A 27,071-nucleotide genomic window follows, 5' to 3' on the forward strand; every position below is an offset into this window, starting at 1 on the left:
CCCGTGCCTCCGTTTCAAAGACGCACCAGGCCCCGCCCCAAGCTCGGTTCCTGCGCCCTCATTGGACAACGTGAGCGGGGGTGCTCTGCTGCGCATTCGTTGCCTGGATACGCCCTTTGGCGCCTCGCTGTTGGTGAGGCGTGGGGAAGAATGTGCGTCTGATGGAGGGGAAATCAGCCTTTCTATTGGTCAACACCAGGGGGCCCCGCCCTTGAAGCATTTTTAACCAATGGAAGTGCAGCATTCTTAATTTAAACTCTCTATAAAAATCGGTTTGGTCAACGCTTAGAGTGGCGCCAGAGTTTTGAACGGCGCTTTTGGGATTGGACGGCGCTTCCTCTTCGCGGTCACCTGGACTGCAGCTCGCCATGACCGTCCCCTCCTTGGAGGAGTTGGACTCCTTCAAGTACAGCGACCTGCAGAACTTAGCCAAGAGTCTGGGCCTCCGAGCTAACCTGAGGGTACGGGGCCGGTGGCGCAGGCCGGTGGCGGGTCGGGTAGGATGAGCGAGCGGCCTCTACGAGACGCGGTGGGAGGGGACCGAGCGGGAACCCCGGAGGCCTGAGGCGGCTGTCCCGGCCTTGGGACGGTAGATTGGGCTCACTCAAGAGCGCCACTAACTCTGCAGAACTGAAAGGGAGCTATAGTTTTCACCTTATATTAAGGCTGACTTTTCTGGGGGCTCGCAAAGGCCCCGGCTCCAAAAGGGTTTGTTTGATTTTGTTTTATTGGAGGCACTCTATATAAAACTTACCAGGGTGTCAATTAGGAAACACAGGCGCACAAAGCTAAAAGGATGTTGTGTCTAATGACGATTAATTGTTAGGCAGTCGCGGAAATAATTGCCTTGGCTTCTGGAAACTCCAAACGGCCAACATTTCTATAAATTGTAATAGAGACCAAAATATTTTGCTGCTTTATTGGGGGTCCTGGAAGAAAGGATGACTTTTAGGGGGCCCCTCCCCCCGTGGATAAACTTTTATAACTCAGCCCTGATCTAGTATGATTGTTCCTCTATTGATCGCTGTAGTGGTAGTGTTCTTTTCGAAACTGGTAAAGTCTTTTACTCCGAGACTGCAAAACGTTTGGAGGAAAATGTGGGGATTTTGGAGGGGAAGGAGCTCTATATGTTCTAGTGGAGTTTTCCCAGTAATACTAATGTACACTCTGGAGATGTGTTCTGCAGGCTGTAGTATTTACTGAATGAATGCCTAAATCAGTCCTCACGAATGTTTTTAATTGGTTTATACAAAACAATCAGTGCCCAGTCACCAGTTGGGGCTGAATGATAAAGGACTATCTTTGGAGATATTTCTGAGCTATAGTATTTAATGGCTCTTCAATATTTCATTAACAAAGCCTTAATTCTTTAGCTTAAATCCCCTAAGTTTTTTGCAGGCTGGCTGGAATCTTTTATCCAAGGCAGCATCCAAACTGTACCGGTCCCTGAACACTTGGCCTCTTTGCCCATCTTTCTGCCTTTGCTAATTTTGATCCTTTGGCCTCACATCCCTTTTCTCTCCCTCTTCTTTGTCTGCATGAATAAGTTCCAGTTATTATATATTGGAATCAAATATTATATAATACATAATATATTATATATTATAACTCTTAGTAATCCAACTGAAAGGTCATCTCTGCCTTGGCACTTCGTCCCCTCCTCTTCATTTCCTTGACCAGAAGTCTGCCACCCCAGTAATCCCAGGAATACTCTGCGCCTTTAAGGAGGTATAATTTCAAGTAATCTCTGAGCATTTGCAGGCTTCCCCCTTGCCCTCTGGTTATTTGTGTAGGTATGTTCTCTTCTCTACTAAAAGTTAAATTCCTTGAACAGGGATCTCATTCATCCACCTTGGAACTCCTTACAGCCTTAAGTGCAATACATTTTATTTGGGAACGTCCTGAATAATTTATTCAGAACAACTATTTACAAGCGCTTGCTGGCAGTGCTAGAATAATGTACCAGAGGGTCGTTCCTTTGTCAAGAGTTAATGGTGGAGGTTTCCTACATGAGTTCAGAGTTCTGGCCAACCTTAAGGCTCAGCCATTTGGATCTCTGAAGCACTACTGCAAGTTAGATCTTTTTCTGAAAATCCCACCTATCATGGTCTCTTGAGGGACCTGATCTGGGGTAGCCATTTAATCACGTGTTTTTATAGAAATGGAGTAGTACAATATTTCTTGTCACTGCAGACCCCATTGCCTGCCTAGCATACGATATCTGGCTCATAGTAGGTGTCAATAAATATTTGTTGAGAGGTACTATTTCCTAGACAAATTTAACTATACAAGGCTTTATTATAACCAACTATAAAAAGACACTTTTGAGGTGATTGGAGGAAATTAAACCTGGACTAGGTATTAAATTATATTAAGGTATTATTTTATTTTTAATACCTTTATTGTGGTATAATTCCTGTACAATAAACTACACATTTCAGATGTACAATTTGATGAATTTTGATAGATGTATACAAGAGTATTATTCATTTTATTGTGTGTGATTGTGGTTATGTTTTTTTTTTAAGTCCTTGCCTCTTAGTAATACATACCTAGAAAAAAAATGTTTAATAAAAAAGAAGAAAGAAAGAAAATACATACCAAATAGTTTCAGGTAAACTGTTATGATACCTGGGATTTGCTATAAAATACTCCAGGAAAAAAAAAGGGGAGGGCTAGATGAAGTAAGAACAGCACGATGTTGGTAACCTGTTGAAACTAGTTGATACATGGGGGTTCACTGCACTATTCTCTATTTCTGTATGCATTTAAAATCTTCCAAAATTAAAATGTTTTAAATTATCTACAGTTGGTACAGCTTAGGAGCTTATTAAATCAATTGCTTTTTTAAAATTCCAAGTACATACCTCTTATCAAGATTTGATTATTTTCTAAACTTAACAGAATGAGATTTAAATAAATTTCACCAGTATGATAACATTCAAAATAAATTTAGAAGAGAAGATATTCTTTCTTTTGAGACACTACTCTTAATGGTAAGGCAAAATGAAGGCATCAGTTACTAAGATTTATTACATGGCCACTGGTCCTTTTCTCTTCTCATTCTTGCAGCCTTAGGCTATAAAGACTGGTGCTACTTCCACTTTCTTGCGGCTGTCCTCCCTCATCTGGCAAAACTCCACATCTGATTAAACCCAGCCGTGTGCTGTACCTAATCCTTGCCTGTACCTAACCAGCTGACCCTGGCTGGAGAAAATCACCTAACTTCCTTAGTTTACATTTGGGACCATAAATTTATGATTTATTTGATTGTCCGACACATCCTTATAGTCGTTAATTTTCCCATTATTGAGGACAATTATTTCATATCTTCTCACCGCAGATTGGCTCCCTTCCATCACTTGATGTCTTTTCCTCAAAGGTCATGGAAAATAGATGGAATCATCTGAGAATTACCTCATCTTTTCATCACCAAACCCTCCAGCCAGCCTGCACCTGTCCCTGTATACTCTGCTTTCCACCTGTTATATGTTACGAGAAAAGGCTATGCCTGAGGGCAGCCTTGCCATTTGTGCCTAAGATCCCCTTTGCCACTCTGGGGCTGCAATCCTGTCATTATTCCTTCCTGCCGCATCAGTCTCTCCTGCTCTGCTGGCTCACTTCCACAACGCTCACAATTGAGTCTTTTTTTTCCTTTTCTTTTCTTTTCTTTTTTTTTTTTAACATTTTTTTTTTACTTTGTACTTTACAAACTTTATTAAATAATGAGCATTACTAACTTTCATTATCTTATATACAGTATTTAAACTATGTTTTCCTAGATGCATTTTTTTAACATTTTTTATTGATTTATAATCATTTTACAATGTTGTGTCAAATTCCAGTGTTCAGCACAATTTTTCAGTCATTCATGGACATATACACATTCATTGTCACATTTTTTTCTCTGTGAGTTATCATAACATTTTGTGTATATTTCCCTGTGCTATACAGTGTAATCTTGTTTATCTATTCTACAATTTTGAAATCCCAGTCTATCCCTTCCCACCCTCCACCCCCCTTTGTTAACATTTTTTAATTGATTTATAATCATTTTACAATGTTGTGTCAATTTTTTTCTTTCTTTTCTTTTTTTCTTTTTTAACATTTTTTATCACAATTGAGTCTTGATGATACCTATCTTTAAAAAGAAAAACAAAACCCCTCTCCTGACCCTATGTCCTTCATCTCCTACCCAATTTCTCTGTTCTTTTCTACTGAAATTGATCTTACGCGGCCTGCATCTTACAAAGCTCATGGTCCATCTCTCTTCACCTGCCCATCAGTAGCATTTGGCATAATTGAACACTCCCTTCTGCTCAAACCACTTTCTTTCCTGGACTTCTTTGACATTTAATTTTCTCCTGAACCCCTATGTTCACATTGATTTTGCTTCCTAGGAAAGTTTGGAAGCCATCCGTATGGCCTCAGCCCTGTTCTAGCTCAAGCCACAGTCATCTTTGGTTTCCTACAATAGCGTCCTACTCATTTCCCTATCTTCCACCTACTCTCATCAGACCATCGTGCACATTGTCATTCTGAGTAATACACAATTGGTCACCTACTGCCCTCCTGCAAACTCTTCAGAATGCCTTTGCCCTGAGGGTAACGTTCATACTCTGAAGTCTTACCAGGCCTGGCAGCTTCAGGCCCACTTCTCAGCATTCTCTCTCACCATCACCTCCAACAGCTCCCTGCTTCAGCCCACACAGAACTTTAGTTCTCCAAACTCCACTCATTCTTGCCTCCTTGTGCTGTTTCTTTACCCTTTTCCCTATATCCACTCTGTCCTTTTTGTCCTTCAGCCCTCAGCAGCTAGAGACCTCACGTCTTTATCTTAGATCTGTGTGTCCAGGTACCTGCTGAAGTCTACTTGAGCGGTCCAGGCTCTGGTGGCCCAGCCTTCCTGTGTCCTCGCATAACACCTGAGCATCCTCACTTTGGCACAGACCCTACTATGTTGTAATTGCCACTTTCCTGTCTGTGAAATCTGTGCCGACAGGGACCAATTCTATCTTGGTCATCCTAGTCCCCGAGCCTGCCCAGAGGACATCTGATGAATGTGAGAACAGGAGAAAATGTTCAATGTACGTTTCTTGCTTATTTGATTTTGGTTCTACTGATAGTCTTTAACTTCTCTGCAGGCAGACAAGTTGTTAAGAGCCTTAAAAGCCCACCTTAAAAATGAAGCAAGAAAAGAAAATGAGAATCAGGTAAGTAACATTTTCATCACCTATTAAATAGCAAAACAATCATTTAGTTAATGAATGATAAACATACTTAGTGATGATGTAAGACATGTTTATTACCAAAGAGATTGTTATTGCTAATCGTAAATCCTTTTATAATAATTATTATAAAGGACAAAACTGCCTTGTGGCAAGTACTCTGTTGAATAAGGTGTTCTCATACAAATGCAAAGGTTAATTACTAGTTGTCAAATGTATGCCAGATGGCATAAGTAGGGAAAGAACTGGATCTGAAGTCAGAAAAACACAGTTAAGGAGCAGCTCCATCTTGTCTGTGTATGTGACCTCGGAAAACTCAAACTCCTTGGTTCTTAGTTTTCTGCTCTTTAAAATGGAAATAACGTCTGCTCTCCTGAATTGAGTGGGAATCAAACGAAGTAGGGACTGTGAAGGTGACTTGTGGTAAACTGTAAACCACTGCTGATGGCTGCTTCAGACCCGCATCAGAGATGTTTGACAAGGCATGACACCTAAATGGATCGATGAGTGCTTCACTAGGGCCAGACTCTTGCCTTGAATACAGGAAAATGTTCAAAGGCCTTAATGAACTGGGCCTTGGAGAGCATAACTGGGAACAAAGGTAAATATAAACATGTACTGAAAATCTAAATTCTTCTCTTTGTCTTTGTAGTCTCTGTAGCTCTCTGTCTTCCAGGTTATTAACTCTTAAAAATATTCAATATTCAAAATTCTTTTGATTCCAAAAAAGTTTTTTAAATGGTTAAGGATATATGCTTGTGGTGCCATCTGAAATCAAGATTTTAATTTGGGTGGTAATTGATTGACTAAATTAAAACTGGTCTGTCATGTTTCAAATTCAACATCCCCAAGGCCATTCCATTTTGAAAAAATTTCACAAGAGCAGAATTGTAGTCAAAATTCTGCCAGATATAGAATTCCTAAGTGGTAAATCTATCAGTAGTGAGCTTAAAGACTTGACATAGACAAAGTTTATTTATCTAAAGCTACAGAAAGGAGTCAGCACAGTCCAAATACATGGCGAAGAGATCACTAATGTTACCAAGGACAGGCAGATGGGGAAGCTTCTGGACCTCCTGTCATCGCCTGGGGAGTGCACAGGTGTGGATCCCATCTAAGTGGGTGTGACGCTGGACCTTCTGGGTGCCTTATTCTCCTGCTATAGATCAGCCTTAACTACGTGAGTTGGAGCAGCTCTGTATGTAGGTTAGTCTGGCTGTGTGCTGAGGACTCCTGTTGGAGCCAGGTGTGCCTCTTCAGCCTTGGGTTTATACAAGTCTGTTACAGGTACATCATGGTGTGTTCAGGAGTGAACACATCCTCCCTTGTCATTGTTGGCCTCCCAGACTGACATACCGTGGTTCAGATGTGTGGGGTTAAAACAAGACGTCTCTAGGAGTCACACTAACAGGCTTCTAAACCAGTTACAGGATTTGTTCTGTACTGTGTTAATGGGTGTGAGAGGGGAATAAGTACTTTAAAAGTGTCTCTGTATTCCAGCAGGATGTGTAACCTGAGGGTACCACTTCTATAGTGAAGACAGTTTGTCCTTTTTCTTTTTCCTTTCTTCTTGATGTCTATCCAGACAGTTGGGAACTGGGATCCAGATCACATCTTTCTGCTGTCATGTAAATATCCCTGCTCCTTTGAACCCATGCTGACCAGTTCTCGTCTCTCAACTCTTGACGTCCCGGCTGCTTTCCCGTGTTCACTGTCTTGTTGTCTTCTTCATCATCTCATATCCTGACCTTACTTTGGGTGACTGCAAAGTCCACCTGGATGTCCCTTACTGCTCTTGCTCCCCTCTTCATTTATTCCTGTGATTTTTTTTTTTTTTTGTAATGAGAATTTCTTTTTTTTTTTTTCCTTTTTTTTGTTTTGTTTTTGCTTTTTTAGAGGGTAATTAGGTTTACTTATTTATTCATTATTATTTTTTAATGGAAGTGCCATTATCATATGATGATTTCTCCGTAAGCAGCTGAGTTGAAGATGTTCTGGAACCTGTGCTACACTGTTTTGATAATGGAGCTCTGTACTTTCAGTTTATGATAGTCCAAGTGCTATTCGTACCTTACTCCCTTATGTTAACCTTGAACAAATCACTTTGGGCTTTCTAAGCCTCAAATTTCCCTGACTGAATTGCAGGTGAGATTGGTACCTGTCTCACAGGCTTTGAGGAGTAAATGAGATAATCCATATGAATACTTAGCTCAGTGTTGATATTGATGTAATATTAGCTGTAATTGTTATTAAGAATAGCATACTTCCTACCACATAGTGGATATTCAATAAATTAATGCACTTTACTAATTTGCTTATTTACTCACACAAAGATACCTTTGAATGCTTTCCTAGTCTAGTTTCTTAGCTTGGATTGTTAAATGTGATTTTTTTGAATACTCTGTAATTCTTCTCTTTGTCTATAAATTAATGCTAGGGAGTTTTAAAATTATCTTTTGCACATGTAATATACCTTTTTTATTCAGTTTAAATTCTGATTCTTTCTGAGCATTTTAGCTCTATACACAGGACACGGCAGATGAATGTCTCTCTTTCTCAGGATGAAATTCCACTTTCTGCATCCTCTTGTGACAAGACTGAGATACAGATCGGCAGCCAGGAACAAGCTGAGAGGGAGGTGACAGGCCACGTCACCAAAATGAGGAGAAGGCGCAGGACGGCCCTCAGGAACCCTGGCTCCCAGGTGAATGGGAGTGTGCAAACTGAAAATAAGCCACCACCCGTGCCAAAATTGGAGTATAACTAGGGAACTTTCTCTTAATTCCCTTATGCTATCAGGCGGCTGGCTGTGAACACTGCTATAAGCTCCATGAAAGCACAGACCCAGGTCTGGCCTCATCATAACACCCAGGTGCTGGTGCTCAGGAAGCACTTATTAAGTATTAAGCACAAATTAAGTTCTTGTTGAATAAATATGAATGTTTATTAAGTGTTGACTTAAGTGAGGCATAGTAAATCAGAAGGAAAGAGACAGCAACATCAAATACGACTTTTTTTTAATATATATTTTTATTGAAGTTTAGTCAGTTTACAGTGTATCAATTTCTGGTGTACAGCACAATACTTCAGTCATACATATATTCATTTTCATATTCTGTTTCACCATAAGTTACTATAAATATCAAATATAGTTCCCTGAGCTATACAGTATGAACTTGTTTATCTATTCAATGCTTATCAGTTAGTATCTGCAAATCTAACTCCCAATTTATCCCTGCCCACTCCCCTCCCAAATATGATTTTTTTTTTTTTCCTCTTTCCTAACTTGTCCCAGGCCTGGTGATCATGCTTTGCTTAGTCTTTCCACAGTGTGGTCTTGTGATTCCAGGAGCTTCCCTTACTTGCTTTGAGAGGATTCTGATTTTATTATCCTTTTATCTCAACTGTAACTTTTTCAAGGTGGTCCTAAGTTTTGTTTTCTAGCTTTGTACAGTCCCTTAGTCATTAGCCTGTCTGGGTCTCTCAGTGTTAGTTTCTTTCCCTTAGGAGAGCTGATCTTGCCATTTATGCCTTCCAGTGGTCCCTAGTAGCTCCTCTTCCCAAATGCATGTTCTCATGACATTTGTTGAGGCAGAAAACCAAATCTGCCACTCAGAAATCTTAGTCTCCTGGGTGGGGAGGTTATAGCTCAGTGGTAAGCACATGCTTAGTATGCACAAGGTCCTGGATTCAATCCCCAGTGCCTCCATTAAAAAAATAATAAATAAATAAGCCTAATTACCTACCCCCGCCACCTTCAAAAAAAATCTTAATCTGCTTTTCTTCTTTTAACTCCTTTTCCCCCTTTGGTACCTATCTTTGGAAGGCAGTGAATACTTCCTTTTTCTTTCTTTTTTTAATGTCTGACTATAAGCAATTTTTTAATGATATATTTTTTATATTGAGGTATCATTGACACACAAGATCATATTAGTTTCAGGCGTACAATGTAATGATTGGGTATTCGTATATGTTATAAAATGATTACCATACTAGTCTAGTTAACATCCATCACCTCACATAGTTACATTTTTTTGTTGTGATGAGAACTTTTAAGGTATGCTCTTTGCAATTTTCAAAAATGATTACTTAATATTTATCATTTAAATCATTTATTTCCTTTTAAAATTTGTTGCAGGATCATTCAGAGATGAAAATATGTGACCCTACTGAATTCCAGAATCAAGAAAAGCAGGAAAACCAGGCTCTCAGCACTGCTGTAGAAGTTCCTTCTCCAACAGATGAAAGTCAAAGAGATGAAAATGCAGTGTCCTCAGGAAAAAGTGAAATAAATGGTATGCCAAGTAACTTTAAAAAAAAAAAATCCAAGATGACTAGGGCATCCACACACATAAGTTTCCTAAGACTGCTGTAACCAAGTGCCATGGCCTGGGCAGCTTAAAACAACAGAAGTTTATTCTCTCTCAGTTCTGGAAAATGGAGTCTGAAATTAGGGTGTCAGTAGGGCCATCCTTTTCTAAGACTCTGGGCAGAATCCTTCCTGGCCTCTTTCTACCTTTGGTGGTGGCTCTGGACCCTTGGCTTGCAACCGCATCACCCTAAATCTCTGCCTCTTCGTCACACGTCATCTTCCCTGTGTCTCTTTCTTTACATGTCTTCTTAAAAGGACGCCCATTACATTGGATTAGGTCCACCCTAATGACGTCATCTTAAGTTGCATTACATCTACAAAGACGCTTTCCAAAGAAGGTCAGATCACGGTTAACTAGCGGTTGAGACTTCAGCATATCTCTTCATTATGTAGAACTTCTGAGGGTTCTGCTATTAAAGTGGAAGTTAGAACCAAATACAGTAGGCCATCAGGTCATCTTTAATAACTGTGTAGAAACCCATATAAGAGAGGTAGCTAAAAAATTTAAGGAAGTTGACCTCGACCTGATGGTGAGGAGAGCCCACATTTTACCAGTTAGTTCCTCCTGGCCTATGCCAGAGACAGGTTTAAAGACATGTTAACCTATTCAAGTAGGACAGTTAAAAGGGATCTGCAAAGTCTACCTTCCCAGTGGTGTGGCCATTTTTATTATGATAAATGTATATTTTACTTAGTCTCTAACCTCCTAAAAACCTCTTCCCTAAACTTTGTCAACTAAAAGTTTGTTTCAATAAAGCCAGAAAACTTTAGTTCCCCTATACCTAACAGGACTTGCTGCTTTCTGATTTCAGTCCAGGAAGCCTGCAAGTTGCAGCAGTGTTTCAGTGTTAGTTTCACCCCAGCAAATCTGTCTGGGCACCTGAGTCTTGCCTGAGGGGACTGAGGATGGAAGATGACCCACTGCAGGTCCACCAAGCACTTAAATGCAGAATTTTTAATGTGAGCCTTCCCGTTGTCCCCAGAATTTTGAATGTCTTACGAAACCTAGAAAGTTAGAGGAAGTAGAGTCTCCAAGTTCTGTAGTTTTTAATAAGCACCCCAGCTAATTTTGATGCATATGCCTCATAAGCCCATTTTAAAATCATGGGGTGAGGGGGATGTAAAGGAAAGTGAGAGATTTGGAAGTAGGGGTGGAATTACAAATGTCTACGGCTCCACAATCATTTTGTCAAGAAGACATACCCAGTTTTGATGGCATGGGGGAAAGTTGGGTGGATCCATGAAGTCACGTTCATCCAGTGAAGCACGGGCTTTTTGGATGACAAAAACCTGATCATGCAGTTTCTGGTCAGAGGGATTTTTTTTTTTAATTGAAGTATAATTGATTTACAGTATTGTGCAGAGGAATTTTTTAAACTGTTTGACATAATGTCAGACTTGAAGTTGTAAGAGTAGTACCAAGAGTTCCTATGTATCTTTCACCTATATTTCCCGAATGTTAATATTTTACTACATTTGCTTTATCCTCGTATTTATACTTATATATGCATATACATGCGTATATACATCTATACACACATATATGTGTTGTATACAGCTTTTTCCTTAATTGTTTGAGAGTAAGTTGCAGATATGTACCCCTTTACCTCTAAATATTTCTCTGTGTGTTTCTTAAAATACAAGGACTTTCTCTCACAAATGTACAGAATACAAAAATTTCATTGCTAGGGCTTCGTATCCGCATTATAACTAACCTCTAAGAAACAACCACTTGTCAAGTGTCAGTATAGTACCGACGAAGAATATCCACAGTTACCTGAAAAGGCTATTAAAATCTTCTTCCCTTTACCCTCATAGCTCTAGGTGGCAAAGTTTGTTTTCATGTATACTTCAACCAGAACAACTTATCACAACATACTGTATGCAGAAGCAGATAGGAGAATCCAGCTACATTTTACTGTCAGATGTTAAAGAAATTGTAAAAACAAAAACAAAAAACCCCACTCTACTCACTAGTTTTGATTTAGAAATTTAGCCTTTTTTAGTAAATTATTTATATTAATGTGTAATGGGTATATTATATTCAGTGAATCAAATATTTTTAAATGTCTTAATTTTAATATCTGATACACATGAACAAAAATTCTTTGGAGTCCTCAATAATTTTTGAAAGTATTAAAGGGATCCTGAGACTAGAAATTTTGAGACCCACTAACTAACCTGTAGACAGACCTTATTTGGATTTCATCAGTCATCCTAGAAATGTCCCTTAAAGCAAAGGCAAGTCTTGGCTCATCCTTTGCATTTCATTGTCACATCTCTTTAAGCTACTTAAATCTGGAACAGTTCCTCAGCCTTCCCTTGTCTTCTAGGACATTGATCTTTTTTTTTTATACTCACCAGTTTTTCAGGTCCTCTGACTTGGTTTGTCTCATGTTGCTGACGGTTAGATTCAGATTATGCAATATTGGCAGGAATCCCGCAAAGTGGGGCTGTGTCCTCAGTCAACACCCCAGAGGGAGGGCTCAGATGTTGGTTTGTTCTATGACAGGTCATGTTAACTTCCATCACCTGGTTATTGTGATGTCTGCTAGATTGTTCCTTTGTAATACAGTTACTATATTTCCATTTGTAATAAGTATCTCATGGGAAGTGGCTCTGACTCTGTAAATGTCCTGTTTCCCATGAACTTTCAGGGCCAAGGGCCAAGCAAAAGCAGCCCCTTCTGCTCTATCAAATAATTCTTTTGCTTTGTTTTATGGATGCATTGGGAAACCTTAAGGATGAGTGACTGTATAAGTAGCATTTCCTGAAAACCCACTTGCGTTATTTTCTTAGTAGGTTGCCTCCAACTGAAAAAGATAGCAGTATGTGGAAAATAGGTGGCGGAGAATAGCAAACCTTATATACATCATGGTTTCGACTGGATTTAAAGGATAAAGACAAAACAAGTATTGAAGCAGAGGGCCTGTGAAAATGTGCCAAAACATTAATGGTGCTTCTTAGGCTGGTGGAATTGTGTGATTTTTATCACTGTAGTTAAAACAACTAGATGTGTTCATAGCAAAAGTTCTGGGAAAGTGTTTTTACGTTTCTGGTATATCTGTAAAATTTCTATACAGGAAGCATAAAATTTTCTACTTGAAGCATATGAGCTAAAGCTGTGGTGATGCTATAATGAATTCTGTGTGTTTCCTATGTGCCATTTCTCCCACTCCCTTGGCAGAGGCCTGTCACATGAAGATGCTCCATGTTAACTTACATTTCTTAATGGAATAATTTTTTTTGAAATCTTTCATTAGTTCTGTATCTTTGGATTCAGGTCATGAAGATTCAAAAGTACCTTCAGAAAGAAAGAAGTCTCTTTATACAGATGGGTTTTCCAAATCTGGAAAAAATAAAAGAACTACCAGCACTACTCCAAGTAAGTTTTGCACACCAGGAAATATAAAATAATGGTTGGCCAGCCTCAGGCTGACGCTGGGGAGGCAGTGCATGCAACAGCCAAAAGCTCAGACACTGGAACTGGGGCTGTGTCCTCGTTCCCTCACGTCCTGCCTGTGAGACCTTGGGCAGCTTGCTTACCCTTAGTAACCCCACTCCCTCAGTTTAAAGTAGGAATAATTAAACTATCTTTTTCGTCAGGCTAATAGATGGATTGAGACTGTTTTCCAGTTCTGATTACCTAACAGAGCAACCAGTATATATCAAGTATTCAATAAATACCTGGGAATCAATGTGTATAAAGTACTTGGCACCATGTCCACTTTGTAATAAATTTTTTTTTTTTTTTTTTAGTACTAAGTCTAAGGGGCTCCAATTCTGGACATGTAATTCTTGTTCTCTATTGCTTGGCACACAGAATGTTGACTGGGTACTGTATATTTATAGTACTTAAAGTGCTGCTTGGAATATATCAGAAATTCTATTACTTAATTATACTTACTAAGAATATAATTAATTAGAATAGCACAGAGGGGTCAGCAAACTACTACTCACCTTGGCCTGTCTTATAGCTCTTGAGCTAAGAATGGTTTCTGCAGTTTTAAACGGTTGTATAAAAGAAAGAAAAATGTCAGACAGAGACCGTATCATATGTGGCCACCAAGCCTAAAATATTTACTGTCTGCCCCTTTGCCAATCCTTGGCATAGAGCATTCTCAGCATTACAAAATGTCAAATTTATGATTAAGTAAAGACCATTAATTAATTGGTGAGGTGAGAGGACAAACCTGTTAATCTTTTCTTATTCTCTGGACTAAATCAAGATATCATTTAGCAGTGAAATGGACAGTGGAGAGATGGCAAATGTTGGGTAGTTTATAAGATGAATATGCTTTGCCCCTGAGTTTTCAAAAGCTAAATGTTTTGAAATTAAAATTTTAGCAAAAATGATGCTGATGAATGTCAGGGATGCTGAGATGAGAATGAGTGTTAACTAAAAACCATAGGAGGGTGAATAAATGGATTTTGTCTTGTTATTAATTTTCATATTTGGGGACTATTTTAGACTTTAGGAAGCTTCATGAGGCTCGTTTTAAGGAAATGGAGTCCATCGATCAATATATTGAGAGAAAAAAGAAACATTTTGAAGAACACAATTCATTTAATGAACTGAAGGTACGCTGATAAAATTATGTTCTTAATGGCACCAAACTATTTGATTTTAATGGTGCTACTGTGCATACACCAGGTTAATACAACCATCTTTGTATTTCTCTACCAGGGGAATGGATTTGTTTGAGTTTAATGTATCTTTATTTTAAATTTGTTTTTGAGAATTTTCAAAACTCTCCAAATAAAGCAGTGACTCCTCACTAGAAAAAAAATTCAAAAAAAATAAAAATTTAAAAATAAAGTAAAACATTAAAAACTTTTTTAATATTTTATTTATTATTGTATTACTTATTTTTTATTTTGGGGGGTAGGTAACTAGGTTTATTGATTTTTAGAGGAGGTACTGGGGATTGAACCCAGGACCTCATGCATGCTAAGCACACATTCTACCACTTGAGCTATACCCTCCCCCCATTAAAATGTAAAAAAAAAAAAATTAAATTAAAGAAAAAGTCAACAGCTAAAAAAAGAAAGAATTCTAAATTGGCAATAAGTTATTCCGGTTTCCACATTCAGACATTATACCTATCACTTTTGTTGGGAAAGGGCTGATTTATGGCTGAAGCCATCTTCTTTCCCTGTCTCTGACCTAAATGAAAAAGGTGTGACTAGCAGTAGCTCACTTGAAGGCTTCCTGTCATAACCGAGTTCCCTGTGGGTTCTTCAGTCCAGTTCCTTCTGGACTCAAGGCCCTTTTGAGTAAGAAAAGGTGACGTCAACCCCGGAGTTGAGTTAGCAGAGCTGTGGGCTGATAACATCTTAGGAAGTTGATGTTACTATCTTACGTGGTATCTGGTGTCAAAGGGGTACACACAGGTGGCTGGGAAACATTTCTGAATCAAATAATACGTAACAACCTGCCTGTTTCTAAAAAGAATTTGAGGCAGTTTGTGGAATTACATGCAACACAAAACCATATAAAGTTCATTTAAAAGTGGGAGAAAATGAGCACTGTTAGCAAGTACAATATCTATTATATCAGTTACTCAGTTGAGTTTTGAGTTTTCTGATACCATTGCCAACGGGGAAATGCACTGGGTGATAAGCTCTAAATAATTTTTTTTCTTTTTTTTAAATAATTTTTAAAAAATATAGTTCTTAGTGAGAAGCTTAATCTTGGATAATAGATGTTCATTTGAACAGTATTGATAAAACCACTATTACCACAGCTGAAGACACTGCTTATCAACGTTCTAGCAAACAGTGACATACATACCTAAGTCATGGCATTAAACATCTCGACATTCCTTCATACTGATCTAACAACTTGGGTTGGACAATCCAGAGAAGAGATAGTCAGTGCATCCATAAGAAGGCTTTTAAATATTAGCAAGGGCTAGGTAGCGCAACATTCATAGTTGAATACTGGGACAAGAGGCACATGCCGCAGGGCAGGGTCGGGGGAAAGGGGATGGGCTGCGCTGATGCTTTACAGAAAGTAGACACAGGAGGGTCACTCATCTTCCTTATCATGAAACTGAGTCCGCTTAGGTACTATACAGAAAGTCAAGCTTTCTATACTATATAATATGGGTGAGTTAATTTTCCAGGTAAAAGTTAAGAGCAGAACAACTGCCTTGATCATAAACTTGAGTGTAGCCTTGAATATGTGGAATAAATCATGGGCTTATCTTGTTTTTTAGTTGATCATCCCATCTGAAGTTTAGTTCTGAAACCCCACCCGGCCCCTACTGTTTAAGGAATTAGCCAATCAGAGAGGTTATTTGATATGATCTATTTGAAAACTGGAGAGTAAAAAACAATTGCAGTGACTTCACTATAGCTGATACGAAGTCTTTCTTGACAGTTGACCTATTTGGGGATTGGTCATTTGGATAATGATGGGCAATAAGAAATGATCAGAAGTCCTAGAGAGAATCACCCTGGCCATGACCAATCTCTCCTTTCATGATTAGTGATGGGAAACCTGTTTGAGTTCTTTGCCAAACGGCCCTCTATAATGATCAGACAGCTTGTGCCCTGAGATGCCTGTTTATTTTGCTAACAGTGGGAATGATCAAATTTTTTTATCTTTGTTAATACATGGAAAAAAATCCCAATTGAATTGGCATTTCTTTGATCATTACATGTTACATGTTTGCTATAAATCTTTATATAATTGGTGGTTTTTCTGTGAATTTGCTTTTTCTTGATTTTTACCAGTTTATGACTATTTATCTATATTAATGATGTAATATATGTTCCAAGTACTTTCCCAGTTTATCTTTTAACTATATTCATGATGTCTTTTACCTTGTATGTTTTATCCAGCTATCCAACTTTTCCTTTTAAAACTGAGTTTTGTCTTGCCCTGCCTGTCCCAAGATCATAAAAATATGCTAATATTTATTTTTACTGCTTTCATTTTTTTCTGTGTTTAATTCTTACCCCAAGTTTTTATTTTTATGTATGGTATGACTGAGCTCTTTGCTTTATTAGAGCAGGATTTCTTTTGCTAAAAGAAATGGAGGAATTGATGCATTGCTAACAAAATTAATTGGTGCTACTTGAGTCAGAGGCATAATATTGTACATGAAAAGTCAGAATTCTTGATACTTGGGACAAGTAAAATCATTTAAACATTACAAATTGCTCAAACAAAGATGTAGAGTTGATGGTCGTGGCACCAAGTGACTGCAAAGAGACAGTGTGGAAAGTGGGAATTTTAGGGAAAAGATAGAAGAAAGCATAAAAGGTGTGACTAAATACAACAATATACTTAATACATCCAACCTGAGTTCTCAGCTACGGTAAAGATAAGTATTTACTCAATATCTTGGTTTTAAATTTGTCTCACATCATGAGAATCTCTTTGGCTTGTGTGCTGAAATGAGAAGTTAACATAATTCTCTAGTTTCTTATATTATTTCATAGGCTATAATCAGAATTTTTGTCTTTTGGCTTTATGTTGTCAATTTCAATAGTCCTACCTCTGTCAGTTAATGAAGACAGATTTCTTCTGCTTGCAACAGAGCTTAAAATAATGATAGTAAAACATTCAATCCCTCTTGCATATCATGCTCTCAAAGGAAGCATATTTCCAAGAGAACCAATTTATCCTCCCTCCCTGGCCACAGGGGACAGTTTAGCCACCTGCTTTCTCTAGTTAGAAAATACCTGGGCCCATGGCAGCTGGGAAAGGCTTTCTCTAACACATTAGTCAGCACAACCAGAGGTTACTCTTAAATCAGAGTCACCATAGTAACACAGGTGCAGGGAACTGCCCCACCTGCCAGGCACGTAGGATGGGGTGAGGTAGTGGAGAAGAAAGGATGGCAGGGTTAAAAGTGGGGATGAAACAAGGGGACAGATGTGTGCTCTTCTGCACTCTGCCTAGGAGACTGTACTGTCTAAGAGGCCAAGCTTTAATGTGGTGCGTTTCCCTTTCTTCAGAAGCAGCCCGTCACTAAGGAAGTGGTGGCAACTCCACTTCCTCTCCCAGGAAAGCCCTCTGTGGCCTGTACCCCCGCCAGCCAGCGGCACTCTCAAGGCCGGCCTCACGCGGGTCGGAGCACCCTGTGTGGGAAGGGCTCGGCCAAGCGCTCCGCTCTCTCAGCAACTAAAATGAATGTCAGGTAACAGAGCTCCAAAATGGAGTTGGGGATGAGCTCTCAAAGCTTTACTGTTTCTAATACATTTCAGGTGGACTACATCAAATATGGTTTAATGTTGAAAAAGAAGGAGAAAGGGGATTGGAGCAGAGAGAAAGATCAGCAAACGGTTTTTATAAGTTTTAATCTTTTTTTATTTTAAATTTGTGTTTGGTTTTCTTGTTTTATCCAGCTTCCCCAAGCTTCACATTTGATTCATAAGTAAAGACAGAAAATAAGATATATATGGGTATTTTATTAGTTTAGTGTATGTCTGCAAAGATGTGTAAAGAGAAATTTTTCCACTAACTTAAAGTTGAAGCTAAATTCCTACCAAAAAAAAAATCTGTCAGTGCAGTGAACTAAAGAACTGACTCATCCTGAAGTGTGAACGCTGTAACCCACTGGGCACTACATTGTAACCCCTCATGCCCTGTTGATCCCTGTTTTCTTTGCTTGTGCCCTTCCTGACATCAGGGTAGACCTCAACTATGACTGTCTCCACAGATGAAGATCTGCAGGCTCCTTTCTTTTAACACAAAAATTTGATTCTCCACTTTGTAAGGGCATTTGCAGGATCTAACAGAACTAGTGCATGGTAACACCTCCTCAGCAGATACAGTTTATCTAACATAGTTTTTAAAGCTGAAAAATGCCCTTGAGTTTGGAATTCTGTTTATTGAGTTAGCTTGGAAAAGGAGGTACCTGTACTTAGCAGTTCTGACTGTATTTTTTACTATTTAAGAACATCATGGTCAGGGACTAGCCCTTGCTTCACTGTGGTGTACAGAGCAGCCTGGGCTTTGTAGCACCTCTCCTAATACATCTAATTTTCTTAACTCTGTTGTAGAGTCTTTGGCAGTAATTATCGGTGTTGATTCAGGATCACCATCAAAACTTTAGTTGTAAGTGCAGAAATTGCCTTCTGTTAACCCACCACCAACAACCCTATGTATATTTATATCTGTCATTACTGGATTTTCACTGAATCTCAGACACCATCAGCCAAAGACTCAGAATTATTTTATGAACCAGTAAGAAAAATCACTGCCAACTAACTATGATGTGTTAGCAACTGTAAAACACATCTCAGTTTCAGAGATGTTAAAATGTAGAAAAACTGTGCATCAGAGAATCAATGAGAAGCATTTATGGCAATTTGCTCTGAGTAGAGAATGGGCTTATGTACCACTCAAATGAATGACATTCTTCTGGAAATGTTCCCATCACCCTTTTGGCCTAGCAGTCTCTCGGTCCCTGACTTGCCCTCACCAGGAGGAGGAGAAAGAGGGGATCTTCTTCAAATACTTCCTAAACTCTAACTTGAAGCCCACAGACATCTTCTTCGAGCTCTGCCTTGTACTATCATTAGCCAAAGAAGAGAGAGCAGAGAATACAAAACCATATTTTACAAGTAACAGAAATTGAAAATGATTTGCTCTAGCATTATTTTAAGAACATGTCTATTCTTTAAGAGATTCATTTGTGTGACAAGTATTTATTGAGGCCCTCTCACTGCTTGGTGATGGGTAGGTGGCTTTGTTTTAGAAGCTTGACATAAGTAACTCCTGATACAAGTACTCATGTCTTATACTCCCCTGTCCTTACAGGTTTTCAGCCGCTACCAAAGATAATGAGCATAAGCGTTCACTGACCAAGACTCCAGCCAGAAAGTCTCCACATGGGATCACATCTGGGAGTACCCCAAAAGGCCAGACTGGGCTTGGGACACACAAGTTAAAGACCACAAGGGGTGATTCTGCTGCTGGTAAAATTTTTTAAAAACTTGTGGTTTATCTTTAAGCCATACCACTTTCTGAAATGATTAAGTCTATCTGTTTCCTTAAAGCCTCTCCATACTATAGAATCAAAAGCAAAAATTTCTCCATGGCAAATTTTTATTTTATACTAGCAAGGGACCGAAGCCAGAGACCCAAACAAAAAACCGACACCATCCTGTCCAAGAGGAGTCCTAAGACTGTGGCCCTCCCTGATGAACATTCAGCCCCTTCTCAGACTCAGGCATTAGGAGGATCACAGTATTCATCAGCCTCTGAACGGTTCTGCAAGACTCTGAAACTTACTAACTAGTCTAACAAGACTCTGATCTCAAAGTTCCTAGAATAAATGCCACACACTGACTAAGAATTGTGTGAGCCAGAATAAGCCGTATAGATACTCTTCCACACACTGTCTACTTAATCATCACCTACACAAACTAGGAGGTCTTCAAAAGAATACTACAAGAGCAGTGTGAAGGTTCAAAACAATATCACCACCAGGCTGAGGCCTGTATTAGAACTGAGTATATCAAAATTCTCTTGAGAGTCCTACTGGATGTCAGTCAAGGCTTTGATTACACAGGAAGGACTGCCAGATTCTCTGAGACTAGAGGCATCCAGCAGGAGTTCAGCCTTGAGAGTATCATTGTTGGTAATACCAGTGTGGAGACGCTGAGGACTTTTTCATGCCTGTAACACCCAAATTAAAGATTGAACAGTGAGAATGGCAGCTAAATTTCAAGAGAGTAAAGAGGTGAGATTAGTAAATTTAAATAATTCATCCTCTGAATGACCTCTCATTCCCACTAAGCCCTAATCTTATTTATACCAGCAAGCATTCCACATTAACATACTAAATCATCCTGTAATAAGGGGAAAAGGAGGGTTGGGCAGAGAGCAGGGCTAAAGAAGAGTGACTTGCCTAAGATGTGACTGTGTCATTTTATGTGGAGCAGAGCTCACTGAGCAGCAGCCGCCTACCCAGTCATGAGAAAGGACTCACAAAGGCCCACAGACAAGGACATGAGGCAGAAATTCAATGTCTGCCACAGGCTGAGCTTTCTCCTCTAACTCAGGGGTGTGCCCAGTGGAATAGGCTAGCTTTCTTCCCCAGTTACCAAATATGAATTTGATGTAAATGAAATCAAACTGATTTTTTTTCTTGTAATTTACTTTATTCACTTGGCATAATGTTTCAGGAATCATCCGTATTGATAAATGAGCTAAAGTTCGTTCATTTTCACTGTGTTTTTCAATTGCATGAATATATTTCAATTTATCCATTTTACTGCTCATGGGCCTGTGGGTGTTTCCAACTTTTGTTATTATATACAGTGTAGCTATGACCATCTTAGAACATCTCCGGTACATGTGCAAGAGTTTCTCTAGACTAGGAGTGGGGCTGCTGGATAGTGGGGCGCACAGACACTTATGTTACTGGTTGGATTGTACCAATTTACACTCTCCTCAGCAGTGTGTGAGAGCCCCATTGTTCCCTCCCTGCCAGCACTTGATAGCAACACAGCGGGATGGCTTCAGCACAGAAGTTTTGTGCTTTTCTGTGTTGTTTCACTAGGTGGTCCTCTGTCCTGGCTGCCCATGCACATATACGGGCGAGTGCTAACATTTGACAATGGCCTGACTGCAACCTGTAAGGGGAAAGGATTATAAAATGTGCCAGATGCATGCTGCCCAACTATAGCAAAAAATGTGGCTTACCAAATTATACCATACTGGTATATTTTTAACTATATTACAAAAATTCACATTCTTCAGTAACAGCCTCCATTAGTAACAACCAAAGCTATGAATCTTTTCATCTCTACCTGATTAGGTTCTTTGCAGGCTTTATATGTGGTTGTGTTAATGAAAATGTTACTATTAATAACAGTACCAGGGAAATAGCCTGAAAAATTACCCAGTTAATCTCCTTAGAACAGGGTTCTAAACTGCCAGCTGGTCTTAAGAACTGTTTAGACTCTTTCAGGAGCTGCTAACAGGAATAAATCTCAGGGTTAAGTTTTCTTAGTTATTCTTTTCTCCTCCTTCTTAACCCTCCATCTGTTTCAGACAGTTCACATAGATTCTATTTTTAAGACTGAGAAGTGATACATTAATTTAAAAAACTATTAACATGTCTTTTTTTCTAATTAAGCCCTTGGGTTTTGTTTTTGGTGTTTTAAGTTATTACCCCATTCAAGTTGACAGCGGAGGCAGCGCAGACTCCGATCTCCCATAGAAAACCAGTGTTTGATCTCAAAGCAAGTTTGTCTCGTCCCCTCAACTATGAGCCACACAAAGGTATGTGGAAATGTCTTCAAGTATAAGACTTAAGATTGAACAATTCTGCATCTGATGTGAAAAATTCTAGTGACTCAGTGGAAGCCATACCTGACCTAGAATTCCTGCCTCTACCCTGTATCCACATGACACATGATTTTAAAAACTATCCATTAAACAAATACTAAATAATTATCTTACATTTTTGTTAACCAAATACAACCTCTAGTCAATGTTACTAAAACTTCAGGTAAAATCAAGAAAATCAAGTTAGCCTGTGGGTAAATGAGTGTTTTCTTTACAGTTTTCAAAGGATCCCAGGTTGGGAACCACCGGTCCAACAACCTGGGACGTTTATTAGCCAGATGCCACACTTGAGCATGTGTTAAGGTATCTTTACATCCATTTAAAACATCAAGACTTAATGTGATCTGTCAGTGCTTCTGCAATTACTTTAAAACAAACTTCCCATAAGAATCACATTTATGATAGTCCTCTTCCTTTGGGATAGTAAGAGGGAGAGAAGGCCATCGGAGTGGTTTTGTTTGGGGGAGAAAAAGAATCACATCTATGTAACACTGTTTATCTTTAAATTACTGATTTTAATAAAACTCATGTAATGAAAAAAGTAAGTCTTAATTAGAAGTAAGAGTCAACTAAACTGGTTAAAAAAAATTCTACTTCTCTTACCGCATTTTTTCTCCCCAAGTTTTCCCATCTGTGGCAACACACCTCTCTACTGAGTGTCAGGGCAGAAGCCTAGGCTCATCTTAGCTCCTCACTCTCCCTCAGACCCCATATCCCATCCAGCAGCTAGTCCTTTCAACTCCCCCTCTGAAACAGATCTTTAATTTGACCACTTTTCACTCCTCCACTGCAACTCCCTTTGGTCTAAGTCATCGTCATCTCTTACCTGGGCTTCTAGAATAGCTTCTCTGCCCCACTGCCACCTTAAAAACAAATCAGAGCACATCATGGCCTTGCTCAGAACCTCCTAAGGTTTCCTATCTCTCTCCCTTCCTCATTTCATCACTTCCTTCCTTGATGCTAAGCCAGCCACACTGGTATTTCATCTCTTCAGACACACTGAGCTCATTTCCTCCTCCAGGTCTTTGAACTTGTTTATCCCTCTGCTCCACCTGGAATACTATTCCCACTGACCTCTGCACAGCTTGCTCCCTTGTTTTAATGGGGCGTCCACTCAACCGTCACCAACGTAGAAAGGCCATTCCCCCCTACCCCCACCCCTGCGCCTCCACACTCTTCACTCCTTACCTTTTCACGTTTCTTCAGAGCACACAGCACCACTGATGTTACCTTACTTGACTGTTATCTACCTTTACCACTGGAACGTACACCCAAAAGAACAAGAATTTTTGACTGCTTGGTTCACTGCTATGTCCCTAGCACCCAGAATAGTCCTTGGCAGATACTAAGTTCTCAAAAAGTATTTGTTATGGGAATGACTCTGACCACCGCTAACTTGTAATGATGGTAAGGAAACACCCCCCGCCCCGGTTTAGAGCTTAATCTGTTTGTAATTTTATGTCCTAGACAAGTCACATTTTTCCCTTTATGGAAAGGAAAATAAAAATAAGTACTGCTTCAGTGGTTATTGAAAGGATCAAATGATGTGATGGTTGTGAAAGTCCTTTTTAAAAATGGGAAACACTGCAAATGATTATCACTGGTACTCAGAAGCAGGTCAAACTATACAAATAAAGTAATACAGAAACATCTGGAAATTTGCTCCCAGTTCTAAATAAAGCCAACAAAATATTCCCACTTGTTCTGTTCCCAATATATTTTAATAGGTAACAGTAATAAACTGCACAGATGAAATACTACTTTAATATTAAATATAATATCTATGCAACCTTGGGATAAACTACTTGGTTGTTATGTCCTCGTTTAATGCTATATAATTGGATTCAGCATTAAGGTTTTGGGGTTTTTTTTGTATTAAGACTTTTTCTGTGACTTTCCAAGGATTAAAAAGTAGAAAACACTTATTTTTAGGGAAAAAAATGTAATTTCTGTCTGTGGAATATTAAACTGAAATTAATAGCATCATACTGGCAAGTACCTTTAAAAACAAAGTATAATGTTGATAGCAAGCAGGTATAAATAGAATCTTCTTAAATCTATCTTTGTCCTAAACTAGGAAAACTGAAACCATGGGGACAATCTAAAGAAAACAGTTGTCTGAATGAGCGTGTAAACAGAGTTAGCTTCCACAAGAAAACTTATAAACAACCTCCTCGTCTCCAGATCAGGTAAGTACATAATTGTCCAGTTTATAATTCTTTAAATTTTCAAAGTTCACACACACACACACACACACACACACACACACACACACACACACACACATACAATATAAGCAGAGTCTCTGAGGGATAGAGAGTTGCAGTAATAGTGGTGTTTAAGAAGCAGGTAGAGGTAAAATCATACACAGAACTTTCTAAAAGCACAAGTGCCTAGGCAATACACCATGGATTCTAATTCAATAAGTTTGAGATGGGCCCAAGCATCTGCATTGTTTCCAAAGCTCTAGAGGTGATTTAGAAGAGGAGCCGGACTCAGAGCACTGCTCTTACATGACCTAGGTACCCAAACAACGTACCTGGATATCCCTCCAGACACCAATCCAAGGGCGCAGGGCACCTGGCTATGCAGAGAGATGTAAATTGCCCACTCCCAGGGAAACCAGGCTTACTAAACCTCAAGGTTCCACACAGGGAAAACCCCAGGATGACCCTTCGAGGCTTCTCTCTGCACAAAAACCAATGCCAGAGCTTGTCCTAGGCTACAGCTGGTCCTGGTTTGGTCAATTCTCTGCAGGAAGCCCTCCTGATACAGAGTTGGTTACCTATCATTTGACCTGCCGGCTACCATCAAGTCCTCACTATTTGTTACTAAGGTCATTAACATGATTCTGAGCTTTTTTTCTCCTCCTAAATCCTTCTCCCCAAAACATAGTGCTTTAAGTCAGTAGACCCTGGTTCTAGTTCCAGCATTTTCATTAGACAGTGTGATTTTGAGCTTGACCTTTGACTTCCACATGTAGAGATTTCTTATTCTTATACAAACTAAAAAACTACTGGGGTTAGATTCAATTTCCAGAGTGCCTTCTATTTCCAATTCTGTGCTTGATTTTATAATGCTGCCTTAACACAAAAAAGAAAATACCAATTTCTAGCCTTTTAACACAACAAAGACTTATGGGCATGGCTTCCATCTCACACCACTGGACAGAGCGCAGTGTCCTGTAAGTGTTTTACACCAGTGTGCTGGATGTCATTTTAAGTTAGGACAGTAGTTTAACAACAGGTGCTTTAAAGTGGTCTGTTGTGGCGCTTCACTGGAGCCTAATGTATGCCTGTCCCTCTTAGGGAGGAGCAACGGAAGAAGCATGAGCAAGAACGAAAGGAGAAGAAAGCCAAGGTTTTGGGAGTTCGAAGAGGCCTCATTATGGCTGAACATTCATAATTTAACATCTTGTAAATATTCCTTTATTCTGACCCTTTTTTTGTAAATATTTTTGTACTGTCCTCTCACTTTAGTCAAAAGACCATTTTCTGCTCTTAACTTTGTTCATATATATGTAGTGTCAGTGGCTTCTTCACATGCTATATCCCTGAAAAGACATTATTATCTTTAAAACTCACAAACTCTCTTTGAAATAGTTTTTACCTAAGCCCCTGTACAACTAACTCAGTTTTCTAAAGAGACTCACCCTATAGATTCTTGACTTAGATTTTTAATGTCAAATTCCCTCTGCTAGCTCTAATACTAACAGAACTTCAGTCTTCTAGGCAAAAGCATTTAACTGATGGTAGCTAATTATACCTCAAGCTTCAGGAGAAATTGAACAATAAGGTTATGAATAGGGAAAGGCCACCTCTTTATTCTCTAATCTGATAGTTCCAGTGGAACGATGGGCTGCATGGGTTGGTATGACATCAATATTTTACCTATGTTAAATGTTTTGTTTCAGCTTCTATTTACCTTTGTTCAGATCACTTCATGTACCTGTCACCTGTCACTCAGTATATTCTTAAGAAAAACTCTATAGCTCATTCTAGCCTTGCTTGTTTAAAAATATACAGGGCCATATTGAAATCTGAGGATTTCTGCTTTAAGGATTGTTGTGCTCTGTCAAACTTATATCTTACTCAAGTTATGGAGAAGACTAGAGTTACTTAGCATCATATCCATGTTTGTTGCACCTGAGTGGAGCCTTATGCGTTTTGTACTGCTTAAGATTTTCATAAATAAAAATTTTTCTCATGGTGGTAGATTCATTCTTTGTAAATACAGTTGGCTTCCGCAATTTAGTTGACCAGACAAGATGTACTCTGTGCATCCTTTCTTGACCTCCCACTCCAAGAAGAAATGACTGTATCCTGTATTTTCACAGCACCTGTCAGATTCTACTTACTGTTGTTATACACATATGAGCCCACAGAACATAGCATACTCCTGGGTACTTAACTCAGATTTTACTATCAAGAGGCAGAAATCAGATCAATCAAGAAACCTGAGTAACCATCAAATACACTGCTACTAGGAAGGTAAAATGATATAACCATTTTAAAAAACAGTTTGGTAGTTTCTTTAAAAAGATAAATGTACATCTACCATATGACCCAGCAGTTCTCCTAAGAAATGAAAACACGTCCACCCTAACGCATGCAAATATTAAAGCAGCATTACAGCAGTATTACTCGTAGTAGCCAAAAAGTGGAAGAAAATCCAGCTGTCCATCAATGGATGAATGGATTAACAAAGAATATTATTCACTAAAAGGGAATGACATACAACATGCTACAACGTGGATGAACCTCAAGGACATTATGCTAAGTGAAAAGCCAGACACAAAAGATCATATATGATTCTATTTACATGAGCCATCCAGAGAAGATAAACCTATAGGGAGAGTAGATTAGTAATTATGAGGCTGAGAGTGGGGAAGAAGGGTGACTGCAAAGGGGCACTGAGGTGTCTTTTTAGGCTGACGGAAATTTTCTAAAATTAGCTTGTGTAGAGATTGCACAATTCTGTAAATAAACGAAAAATCACTGAATTGTATACCTAAAACAGATGAACTTCATGTTATGTAAATTATACCTCAATAAAGCTGATAAAGATAATCACATGAAAATATACAAAATAGATATTTTAAGCCAAGATGATGGAAAAGCTATCCACCTTTGTATATTCTCTTACTTACTTTAAA

General features: G+C 39.0%; 1 protein-coding gene across 2 annotated transcripts; it reads left to right on the forward strand.

Moving 5' to 3' along the window:
• The first annotated feature begins 1 nt into the window (after nucleotide 1).
• NUSAP1 (nucleolar and spindle associated protein 1) lies at nucleotides 2-26,124 on the forward strand. 2 transcript variants are annotated; one of them, XM_010965168.3, is made up of 11 exons: nucleotides 2-461; nucleotides 5,145-5,213; nucleotides 7,789-7,932; nucleotides 9,367-9,523; nucleotides 12,884-12,985; nucleotides 14,072-14,181; nucleotides 17,572-17,753; nucleotides 19,379-19,536; nucleotides 21,734-21,850; nucleotides 23,994-24,105; nucleotides 25,225-26,124. In XM_010965168.3, the coding sequence occupies exons 1-11, from the start codon at nucleotides 369-371 to the stop codon at nucleotides 25,319-25,321; spliced, it is 1,341 nt and encodes a 446-aa protein (XP_010963470.2). In that variant the 5' UTR covers nucleotides 2-368; the 3' UTR covers nucleotides 25,322-26,124. The 2 variants fall into 2 exon arrangements, with proteins under 2 accessions (XP_010963470.2, XP_045380227.2); XM_045524271.2 differs by lacking the exon at nucleotides 7,789-7,932.
• The last annotated feature ends 947 nt before the right edge of the window (nucleotides 26,125-27,071 follow it).

This window comes from Camelus bactrianus, chromosome 6 (assembly GCF_048773025.1).
Source record: "Camelus bactrianus isolate YW-2024 breed Bactrian camel chromosome 6, ASM4877302v1, whole genome shotgun sequence".
Classification (NCBI taxonomy): Eukaryota; Metazoa; Chordata; class Mammalia; order Artiodactyla; family Camelidae; genus Camelus; species Camelus bactrianus.

Coding starts and splice junctions, on each gene's coding strand:
- NUSAP1 (XM_010965168.3), top strand. CDS start 369: ATGACCGTCCCCTCCTTGGAGGAGTTGGACTCCTTCAAGTACAGCGAC. Junction 14,182..17,571: donor ATTCATTTAATGAACTGAAG/GTACGCTGATAA, acceptor CCCTTTCTTCAG/AAGCAGCCCGTCACTAAGGA. Junction 19,537..21,733: donor AAGGGGTGATTCTGCTGCTG/GTAAAATTTTTT, acceptor TGGTGTTTTAAG/TTATTACCCCATTCAAGTTG.